The 12,814-nt window shown below is 34.5% G+C and overlaps 1 protein-coding gene across 3 annotated transcripts in view; it reads right to left on the bottom strand.

Moving 5' to 3' along the window:
* LOC149770105 (uncharacterized) overlaps positions 1 to 12,814 on the bottom strand; it is a 46,820-nt gene that overhangs the window by 4,301 nt on the left and 29,705 nt on the right. For all 3 annotated transcript variants that reach the window (XM_089949383.1, XM_089949384.1, XM_089949385.1), the window contains 2 exons: positions 9,578 to 9,647; positions 3,113 to 3,216 (listed from right to left, as the gene is read on the bottom strand). In XM_089949383.1, coding sequence (XP_089805509.1) covers positions 3,113 to 3,216; positions 9,578 to 9,647 — 174 coding nt within the window. The remainder of the gene's footprint in view (positions 1 to 3,112; positions 3,217 to 9,577; positions 9,648 to 12,814) is intronic.

Below are 12,814 nucleotides of genomic sequence, written 5' to 3'. Positions count from 1 at the left end.
GGCCTGGTCTGCTCAACAAATGTGTCATACTGGAACATCCAGGTGTTTTGGCTGGAGTATGGTTGGCATGGCTTCCAAATGAGTGAAAGGTGGTACGGCTGTCACCAGTACTGGCCATGCTGATGGCATGGCCAGACAGACTGACTTTCATTAAAATCCCTGTCATAATATGGGTATGTCACTGAAGCTTAAAACTAGCAAAACCTGGTTGTGGCATAGGAAGGAAATGGGCAGGAATTATTGCCCACTGTTCAGAGAAAGAAAAGATGAATTTTCCTCTTGTTTAGTAGGGCTGGATTCAGGAGGTCGCAGGCTTATAACAATAATGTTAATGAGATTGGGGAATGTATCTGAAGGAGAAATGTGAAGATGCAGTTGAAAGCATTACTATTGCAGGATAACTGTGTTGCTCACTGACCAGCCAACAACCAAGTTAGTAGGAATGAGAAGATAAAAGTCAGCTTCCTCCTGAAGAGTACCATTTCCAGAATTTAGCTGCTGAATCAGGTCAAAACTTTAGTATTCAAAATGAACTATTAAACAGATTGTTTCTGATGAATCTTGTGTTTAGGAGATCCTATGATGTCTAAATCTGAAAGGTCATGTACCATGTGGCAAATTGTGGAATCTCACTACACCTAACTGTACTGCAATAGGCTGGGAGAAAGGAATGGGGGTGGCATTTTCTACTAGACAGGACAATGGCAGCAATATCAATAATGATAGTTTATTTGACAGTTTGGGATTTTTTTGGAGAAAAATGTCTCTGAGACTGAGAGGGCATTTGGAGTGTTACTGCAGTCAGGATAAAGTGTGTGTGAATGTCCCACATATGATAATGACTGATCAAATGTGAAGACCATGTTTCTGATGCAGAAACTATTCAGAATGTTATGGTAAATTAAACCAATGGTGATTCAGCTGATGGTGACCATTTTGATGAGAACACCTCACTTGAAAACCAACCACCAGTAGCAACAGAAGCAATTCAAGGTGTAATGAGTGTAATTAGATGAATAGAGATTCAGGATATTGCTGATGTTCAAATTCTTCAGCTGAGGAATATAATTGACTTCTTAGCAATGTTTTCCAAAAGACAATAAAGTATTCTGATTCATAACCGAGAAGCTTCTTGCAGTGTAAAATTTATATGAAACACAGCTTAATTACCTTGAAATGTATACATGCATACATTATGAACTGTAAATGTTATTCATCTTTCCTTTTATATTTGTAGATAATGTGTCTGCATTGAATTCAGCAACATAAAGTTTCAATGCCAAAATAACTAAATATTTTACTTCTGTGTCCAAATTTTTGAAAGAATTATTATGGATTCACCCTTACAGATGCACTGAGATTGATTAGTGAGTATGTGTACTGACTCACGCTTACGGATGCAGTGAGATTGGTTAATGAGTACATGTACTGATTCACACTTACGGATGCAATGAGATTGGTTAGTTGTACATGTACTGATTCACATTATGGATGCAGTGAGATTGGTTAGTGAGCACATGTACTGATTCACGCTTACAGATGCAATGAGACTGGTTAGTGAGTACATGTACTGATTCACACTTCCAGATGCAGTGAGACTGGTTAGTGAGCACATGTACTGATTCACACTTACAGATGCAATGAGACTGGTTAGTGAGTACATGTACTGATTCACACTTACAGATGCAATGAGATTGGTTAGTGAATACATGTACTGATTCACCCTTAGGGATGCAATGAGACTGGTTAGTGAGTACATATATCGATTCACCCTTATGTATGCAATGAGATTTGTTAGTGAGTCCATGTACTGATTCACACTTACAGATGCAATGAGACTGGTTAGTGAGTACATGTATCGATTCACCATTATGTATGCAATGAGATTTGTTAGTGAGCACATGTACCAATTCACCCTTATGGATGCAATGAAATTGGTTAGTGAGTACATGTACTGATTCACACTTACAGATGAAATGATATAAGTTGGTGAGTACATGTACTGATTCACCCTTAGGGATGCAATGAGACTGGTTAGTGAGTACATGTACCGATTCACCCTTACGGATGCAATAAGTACATGTACTGATTCACTGTTATGGTTGCAATGAGATAATTTGGTTAGGATACATACAGATTCACTCTACTGAATGCAATCAGATTGGTTGATTTGTATATGTATGGATTCACTCTTCAGGATGCACTGAGATAGGTAAGTAAGTAAAGATATGGATTTATTCTTATGGATGCAAGGAGACTGGCTGGTAATACTTAAATATTTATGCTTGACATGTACATGTATACACTAACGCATGGTAACTAAAATACTACATATCCAACTTTTGTTTTCACTATCAATTTATGATGGTTAATGTACCTATGAAGCATGCAGTTTTGCACCCACTCCTATAACCAAATCGATTAATGATGGTAAATGTACCATTGAAGCATGTAGTTTTGCACCCACTCCTATAACCAAATCGATTTATGATGGTAAATGTACCAATGAAGCATGTAGTTTTGCACCCACTCCTATAACCAAATTGATTTATGATGGTAAATGTACCAATGAAGCATGTAGTTTTGCACCCACTCCTATAACCAAATCAATTTATGATGGTAAATGTACCATTGAAGCATGTAGTTTTGCACCCACTCCTATAAACAAATCGATTTATGATGGTAAATGTACCATTGAAGCATGTAGTTTTGCACCCACTCCTATAACCAAATCGATTTATGATGGTTAATGTACCTATGAAGCATGTAGTTTTGCACCCACTCCTATAACCAAATAGATTTATGATAGTTAATGTACCAATGAAGCATGTAGTTTTGCACCCACTCCTATAACCAAATCAATTTATGATGGTAAATGTACCAATGAAGCTAGTGAAAACTGTAGCCCTTCATTTCTACAGCTAGAGAAAACTGTAGCCCTTCATGACATCATAATTACATTGGGTGTGCTCATGTCAGACAGGCATACTGTATCACACAAACATAGGAATGACAGAGTATCTGATCCTGAGCATTTATCCAAGCCAACAATGTAAATTAATAAAATCGGGTTTAATTATGGTCTTATGATATATTACAAAGAATATATTACCTATTGTCTTTATTTCTGGCCCTGAGCAACATCAGAAAGACAAATAAACCCACCTCCCCATTTATCATCATGGAGGCAAATTTTTCTAGCATGTCTACAAATCCCTGAAATGGAAAACAAAGCTATATTAAAGGTACTGTCTTTAGTTACAAACAGTAAATTAAAACAATTCCTAGTGGAGATTTGTGACATAAATTCAATGGCTAGGAAGAGGAGATGAATTAGCAAATTGATGATGATGATAATGGTGGTGGCATTGGTGATGATGATGTCAAGAATGACCCCAATGATGAAGATTATGACGATAATAATTTTAAGATGATTACTGGGTGTGTGTGACAATTGTGGTATTGACAACAGAACAGAAGTAACAAAAAATAAAGCTGAAAAATAAACATTTTGGCATTGGTCAAACTTCATTCAGTTCTATAACTATTACTAAGAGTTATTTATTAAAAATTAAAATCCTGGCAATAAATGAAGCGAATATTTTTAAAAAATGGATTTTTGATGTACAGTGTTAGTCTCAGTAACTTATTTCATAAATTGAATAACATATAGATTCTATGTGTCTCATTTATGTTTCATCAAACCCAGTAGGGATTCACACACAGGTTCTAACTTAAATGATATATTGACTCTCTGTGTCTAGTTTATGTTTTATCAAACCCAATCGAAATTTCCACTCAGACTCTAACAAAATAATATATAGACTCTATGTGTCTAATTTATGTTACATCAAACCCAGTAGGGATTCACACTCAGACTCTAACACAAATGATATATTGACTCTCTGAGTCTAATTTATGTTTCATCAAACCCAGTAGGGATTGACACTCAGACTCTAACACAAATGATATATTGACTCTCTGTGTCTAATGTATGTTTCATCAAACCCAATCGAAATTCCCACTCGGACTCTAACAAAATGATAAATAGACTCTATGTGTCTAATTTATGTTTCATCAAACATAATCGGAATTCCCACTCAGACTCTAATATAAATGATATATAGACTCTATGTGTCTAATTTATCTTACATCAAACCCAACAGGCTGCCCACTCAAACTGTAACTTGAATGATATATAGACTCTATGTGTCTAATTTATGTTTCATCAAACCTAATCAGAATTCCCACTCAGACTCTAATATAAATGATATATAGACTCTATGTGTCTAATTTATGTTACATCAAACCTAATCGGAATTCCCACTCAGACTCTAATGTAAATGATATATAGACTCTATGTGTCTAATTTATGTTACATCAAACCCAATAGGGATACCCACTCAGACTGTAACTCAAATGATATATAGACTCTGTGTCTAATTTATGTTTCATAAAACCCAATAGAAATTCCCACTCAGACTCTATTATAAACGATATATAGACCCTATGTGTCTAATTTATGTTTCATCAAACCCAATAGGGATTCCCACTCAGACTGTAACACAAATTATATAAAGACTCTATGTGTCTAATTTATGTTACATTAAACCTAATCGGAAATCCCACTCAGACTGTAACACAAATGATATACTCTGTGTGTCTAAATTATGTTACATCAAAACCCAATCAGAATTCCCACTCAGACTCTTATATAAATGATATATAGACTCTTATGTGTCTAATTTGTTTCATCAAACCCAATAGCAATTCACACTCAGACTCTAACACAAATGATATATAAACTGTATGTGTCTAATTTATGTTTCATCAAACCCAATAGGGATTCCCACTCAGACTCTAATATAAATGATATATAGACTCTATGTGTCTAATTTATGTTACATCAAACCCAGTAGGGATTCCCACTCAGACTCTAACACAAATGATATATAGACTCCATGTGTCTAATTTATTTTACATCAAAAACCAATCGGAATTCCCACTCCGACTCTAATATAAATGATATATAGACTCTATGTGTCTAATTTATGTTTCATCAAACCCAACAGGGATTCACACTCAGACTCTAACACAAATGATATATAGACTCCATGTGTCTTATTTATGTTTCATCAAACCCAATAGGGATTCTCACTCAGACTCTAACACAAATGATGACTCTAATATAAATGATATATAGACTCTATGTGTCTAATTTATGATACATCAAACCCAATAGGGATTCACACTCAGACTGTAACACAAATTATATATAGACTCTATGTGTCTAATTTATGTTTCATCAAACCCAATAGGGATTCCCACTCAGACTCTAATATAAACGATATATAGACCCTATGTGTCTAATTTATGTTTCATCAAACCCAATAGGGATTCCCACTCAGACTCTAATATAAACGATATATAGACCCTATGTGTCTAATTTATGTTTCATCAAACCCAATAGGGATTCCCAATAAGACTCTAATATAAATGATATATAAGCTCTATGTGTCTAATTTATGATACATCAAACCCAATAGGGATTCACACTCAGACTGTAACACAAATTATATATAGACTCTATGTGTCTAATTTATGTTTCATAAAACCCAATAGGGATTCCCACTCAGACTCTAATATAAACGATATATAGACCCTATGTGTCTAATTTATGTTTCATCAAACCCAATAGGGATTCCCAATAAGACTCTAATATAAATGATATATAGACTCTATGTGTCTAATTTATGATACATCAAACCCAATAGGGATTCACACACAGACTGTAACACAAATTATATATAGACTCTATGTGTCTAATTTATGTTTCATCAAACCCAATAGGGATTCCCACTCAGACTCTAATATAAACGATATATAGACCCTATGTGTCTAATTTATGTTTCATCAAACCCAATAGGGATTCCCACTCAGACTCTAATATAAACGATATATAGACCCTATGTGTCTAATTTATGTTTCATCAAACCCAATAGGGATTCCCAATAAGACTCTAATATAAATGATATATAAGCTCTATGTGTCTAATTTATGATACATCAAACCCAATAGGGATTCACACTCAGACTGTAACACAAATTATATATAGACTCTATGTGTCTAATTTATGTTTCATAAAACCCAATAGGGATTCCCACTCAGACTCTAATATAAACGATATATAGACCCTATGTGTCTAATTTATGTTTCATCAAACCCAATAGGGATTCCCAATAAGACTCTAATATAAATGATATATAGACTCTATGTGTCTAATTTATGATACATCAAACCCAATAGGGATTCACACTCAGACTGTAACACAAATTATATATAGACTCTATGTGTCTAATTTATGTTTCATAAAACCCAATAGGGATTCCCACTCAGACTCTAATATAAACGATATATAGACCCTATGTGTCTAATTTATGTTTCATCAAACCCAATAGGGATTCACACTCAGACTGTAACACAAATTATATAAAGACTCTATGTGTCTAATTTATGTTACATCAAACCTAATCGGAATTCCCACTCAGACTCTAACATAAATGATATATAGACTCTATGTGTCTAATTTGGCAATTGTGAAGAATTCTGAATATAGTGGGCCAGGAGCCCTTCCATTTATTGATCCATTGACTTGTCATTTCTAAATGAAGACAATACTTCAAACAAGTCACATAAGGAAAACCTTTTTGTAATGTCAAACAAATCACATGGGATAACCCCTTTTATATAAACAGATTACACAGATCACATGTGGAAAACCACTTTCACATCAATATATTTAACAAATTACATGGGAACAGATTCTGCTTCTTTATGTTGAAAAAGCTATCCGGGGGTCCCAAGCATGTTTTACTGCAACATCCAGGTGCTACAGTGTTGTAATTTACATCTGTGTGGACTTAAGTTTCACTGACCACATCAGTTTGGAAATTCTAGGTGGACTTGTACACAAAAAAAAGAAATTACAACGAAGAACAAAGCACGTTCTTAACCAAAAATAATACAGTATCAAGAGTCCCTCAAAGGAACTTATGCTCTAATGGCCAAATATTTCCAGGATTACAAGGAAAGGCCATTTCTTCCTTTTAACTGTTGAGTGATGAATCCATCTTGGATATTCATCAGCAGCAACAAGATTTAAAACATTAGCTGCTGTGGATATCAGATTTGTACAATTTTCATTTAGGACCAACAAGTACTCATGCAAGACCAAGAAAGAAATCTTCTGGTGGAAACTCCATGTTGAAATGTGTTCTGTTTTGAAGAAATAACAAGAGCAAGATTTTCAAGATGGCTGCCGTGGTGCCCATATTGGATATTAATTCGGCACCATTTTTTGGATCAACTAAACATCACAAAAAGTCTTCTGGTGAATGCACAATATTCATATGATCAACCATCAAGATAAAGTAGCCATAACAATATTTTCAAGATGGCCATAGTGGCAGTCATATTTAAAAGTCAGATCTACTCCATTTTTATTTATAACCAGCTAGTCATCAAAAGAAGTCTTACAGTGGAAACCTTAGGGCTGCTATGACCAAACGTTCAGGAGTAGTAATAATAAAATATTTAATATAAGCACAGTTACAGCCATTCTGGATATCTGAGCAGCAACATTTTGGCCAACTAGACATCTTAAGAAGTCATTTAGTAAAAACACAATGTTGACATGACTATCCATTCAGAAGCAGTAGCTATAACAAGTTTTTAAATATGTCTGCTGAGGTAGTCAAATTGGATGTGCAAGAAATACCCTTTTCATTTAGGAACATCTAAATATTTTAATCAGTCTTAACAATATTGGCCATTGCAAACACAAAACTAGAATAAACAAGCTACAATCAAAATCTTTTGCATGGAATGACATGTCTAATGTTGTTTAGTAGCAAAAGTCAACACATATAAAAAGACCAAGGTTCCATCTAGGATCTGATGTGGGTACTTGCCCCCACTGAATCTGGAGAAAAAAAGAGGGTCATAAGAGGGGGAGCCTTCCAATATAGTGTATTTAAAAAAACTTGGATTCAAAAAGTGCAAGAGAAAGTTTAATAAGTGCATTAAATGCATATCATGTCTTCTGTTTAATAAAGTATAACACTTAAAACTGAAATGTTAGTCTTCTTGTTTTTTATAATAACAGTAATTTATCTACATACAAACCATTATAGAATCAAGCCATGGAGTGCAAAAAGTGTCAGTTATCTGGCCAATCTTAAAAAACAGTGTCATGAAATTCTTCTAAATATGTCCTTGACAAATATGTTGTGATTTCTCCTATTCTCATGCTTCCAACATCAACAAAAAGAAAATCAACAAATGACAGCAGTGAGATGCAATATTCTCCTTAGCCATGTAATAGGCAACTGACATGGCGTGAGTAATTGATTCTGATTTCCTGCTGATAGCTGTCATGCATGCAATTTTAAGATTTTCAATTAGTTTCAAATCCTGGATTACCTGTTTCTGAGCTGGTAATTCAACATGTCTGTCAATGGTTAATGTTGTGAAATTTATTATTCCAAGTATGAAGAAATTTTCCTGGCCATTTTTTACACACCATTTTTTCATTCACTTCCAGCCATGGTTGATTTTGTTTAGTCTGAATTGAAAGAATGGTTTATTTTCTTTCTGTCTGATGGACCCTTAGTTTCATTGCTGCCATCTTTAGGCACATCATCACTATTATCATCCGATATGGGATTAGCCTGTGGAAGTGTTTGTTTGCTGTCACCATGCTTATTGACAGAAACGTCTGCACAGTTATTAGAAGTCTTACTGCTAAAATAATGAAAAAGGGACCAAGTTTTAACTGATTTCGCCATTTACCACCCTGTCCCACCAAGCAAGCCTCTGCATCAAATGTGATCTTCTTAGCAACCAATCAAACTTGAGCATGTGAAAAACAGAAATATGTGATATTTTATAACTACTCAAGTACAACATATCATATCCACCAAGTGACAACCAAGAATTTTACAGTAAAAAAAATATTAAACAGCGCATTCTTCACAAATAAAATGTGCACAATTCTTATCTTTGCAAGACTCAGCCCGTATAGAATTAAAAAATGTTTGAAATCTTAAATTCAGGGGGAATTTTCAGGAACACGTATCCTAGATGCAACCATGTCAAACTATTAATTTACATTCCTACAAACTTAGACAAATTGACCCACACTGAGTCATCAGCACTATACTCAACAGGTTCATGTGAACATTGCTTGGATTTGTCAATCACACATGATGAACATTAAAAACATTACTATACTCAATCCAAAAGGAAGGTATAAAGATTACACTACCCTGGTTGCAACAATGATACCTATGTCTTACCATCCACAGGCAAGACAAAAATTATAGATGTACTTCAAAGCAATACCTAGTGGTTGCTTCTTAATCAAGACTACATGTCCATAAAACATTTATTTTCAGGAACTCTGACTTGCAGTAACTCTACTTACCATTACACCCAGTCACATATTTAGCTCTGCAAATTTTCAAATTCATGTTTATGTTGAATAATAAATAAAAAATGTTTATTAAATTTTCCATACCTGTGGATCCAGCACTGCCACTATGAAAACAACACCAAATACTGCCAATGAAAGTATTCTGTCACACAAACTGGAAAAAATAAATACAAACAACTGATGATAGACATGGATATAAAGTACAAACAACAGATATCAAACATGGATATAAAATATCAACAACTGTTGCCAAAAATGGATGTAAAGTATAAACAACTGATGCTAGAAATGAATAAAAAATACAAACAATTGATGCCTGACATGAACATAAAACACAAACAACTGATGACAAACATGGGTATAAATACAAACAACTGATGCCAGACATGAACATAAAAGACTAACAACTGATGCCAAACATGGGTATAAATACAAACAACAGATGCCAAACATGAACATAAAACACAAACAACTGATGCCAAACATGGGCATAAATACAAACAACTGATGTCAGACATGAACATAAAACACAAACAACTGATGCCAAACATGGGTATAAATACAAACAACTGATGCCAGACATGAACATAAAACACAAACAACTAATGCCAAATATGTGTATAAATACAAACAACAGATGCCAAACATGAATATAAAATATTAACAACTGATGCCAAACATGTATATTAATAGAAACAACTGATGCCAAACATGTATGTAGAAACAACTGATCCCAATCATTAATATCAATACAAACAATTGATACCAGACATGAACATAAAATATTAACTGACGCCAGATATGAACATAAAACAAGAATTCTGCAGATTGAATGTGATGTCTCACCAGCTCAACTGAAGCATATTCCATATAATTAGCAAAGTCATCGGAGCAAGAAAAGTAGGTCACTGTGACATCCTTTTTGCCTGTGATGAGCAAAACCCTTCATGATTCCATAATGAATATGTCCATTTCGTTTATATGACACTGTCAATGTAGTAGTGTCAAGGAAACAGAGCTAAATGTTGTTACATACAAGAATGACTGGAAAAGTATAATGAGGTTCTTGCCAATTCCTTGCAACTGAGAAAAACTTTGCTGGTGAGATAACAACAATAAATAACTATCTGGTAATAGTGACCTTAGAAATGAACAATCAGGCTTGAACTATTTAAAATTACATTATTACATCTTGCCACTAATATGGAGATTCAGTTTACAATATATCTGAAGCACAATATCATCTTATTACATATATGGAGAGGCATATTGTATTATACTTGTTGGTTGGTCCATTCTTCCATGATAACAATTCTGTATTATGGTCAGTCACTCAGGCAATGTTGGACACAGAGTCATGCAACTTTGTATGGTGTTGTACTTACCAAGACACATGAAACCAAAAGTGGGTAACTGTCATCTACATGTTTCAGTGACTTCAATTAAGTGTTGTGCTTAGGTCAGTTTCTGAACTGGAAGCCACTGAGTCATGTAACTTTGTGTATGTATGTGACTTAGTTAATAAAATAATCTTACAAAAATCAGGTCCCTGTGGCCTATATTTTTTGCTTCAGTGACTTCAGTTAAGTTCTGCATTTAGGTCAGTTACTTTCTACCCTGAGATGCATCATGTAATGATGTTGTAGCTTAAAAGGTCATGGACTTTTTACAAGAATGTGGCTCATATAAAAAATCTTTTTTGAGATGCCTAAACTTATTGGCATTAATTAGCCAGGATTATGCTGATACGCTGTCATACCCTGTCTATACATAAAGTAAAAAAATAGGACTTGGATGGAGGTTATAATCCATAAACAAATTCTAGCTTTAGATAAATATGTAGCAGAAGTCCAATTGTAAAAGTAACTTTTCCCCAAAATAATAGTTGGGGTCTAAGTCACAGAATGTAAAACTGTCACAATTAAACACACACCTTACTGGTGTTCCATCTAAAACTTGATTTTCTTGGTTGGGATAAAACTAATTTAATTATATCAAACAATCTGGGATACATTGTCACACATCCAAGCTATATGATTCTACATGATCCCTCCAATTAGTACTGGAAGATTCTAGAATTGAAAATAACAATATCTTAGTCTGACTCCTGCATCACAGCTAATATAGGAGTTTGACATGGAACCAGAATAGAGGACATCATAGCCGGGTGTCAGCAGGGAATCTTTGCAACAGAAGCAAAAAGATAGGAGGGAATCTTTGCAACAGAAGCAAAAAGATCAAAGGTAGAGTATGAAGGTAGAGTGAGACCACCATAAAGCAGCTCTCATAACATCATCCAGAGATGAATGATTGGAATAGGCCCAGGAAGCAGTAATAGCCTTAATTTCAAGGGCTTCCATCCCCATAAAAGAAAGGTCATCTCAGTCAGCAAGTGATAAGCTCTCATGATAGCTGCGACAATCCACATGGAAATAGTGGATGCAAAAAATTGCAAGGAACTGTTAACACAGGAGGACAAAATACTTCCATCCTTTCCTTCTCCTTTTAGAGGCAGCCCAGTAAAACCTTATGGCAATAACCAGGCAAAGAAGTCTCTCTTGGTCATTCCCAGCACAGATACAAATCAAATTGTTGATCTTGATAGGCAGTGGAACCAATAAAGTTGATGCTTCTTAGCCAGAAACCCAGGTTGGCAAGGAAGAGAAACCAAGTCACAATGAGGAATGAATCATAAACAACCCTTTTCAACCAACAAGGCATAAAGCTCACTCAGTCTCCTCACTTCAGCTAAAGTGAACTGGTAAACTTTGTTAAGGATAATGTTTTCAAAAGGAAACCTCTCTCAACAGACTGTAAGGTGTTATGTATATTTTATTTAATTATACCTGATTTAATATATATTTTTATTTCAATTTAATTGTTTGTCATTTTTTTTTTTTAAAATTCACTACATGCTATTGTAATGTAAATTTATTCACAGGAGATGATACTTTTTCCAGAAAATAGTTTGACCTTGACTGTTCGTTTTATAAACACCAGGTGTTTATCTAGATCCTGACCTTGTTTCAAAATCAGTAGCAACCACGTAAACAAGTTCTACTTTTTAAAAAATGATTGGTTGTTGTCGAGGTCATGATGGGACTACGTGTTTAAGATGTAAACATTTTTTATTTTATTTTTTATTTCTTAGAGTAAAATGATTGGTTTTTGTCAGGGCCACACTGGGTGTATATGATCTTTAACAAGTACCCAATCTCTATGGGCTTCCAGAACATGATCACGTGACCCCTTTTTATGTTTTAGAAGACAATACAACCTCTGTTTTGGAGAGTTATGCTCAGTAGAAGCTGGGCTGTTAAA

The sequence above is a fragment of the Sinohyriopsis cumingii genome, unplaced genomic scaffold, assembly GCF_028554795.1.
Source record: "Sinohyriopsis cumingii isolate HCF-2022 unplaced genomic scaffold, ASM2855479v2 utg002703l, whole genome shotgun sequence".
Taxonomy (NCBI): domain Eukaryota; kingdom Metazoa; phylum Mollusca; class Bivalvia; order Unionida; family Unionidae; genus Sinohyriopsis; species Sinohyriopsis cumingii.
The sequence above is the reverse complement of the archived record's forward strand: the minus strand, read 5'-3'. Positions and strand labels throughout refer to the sequence as shown.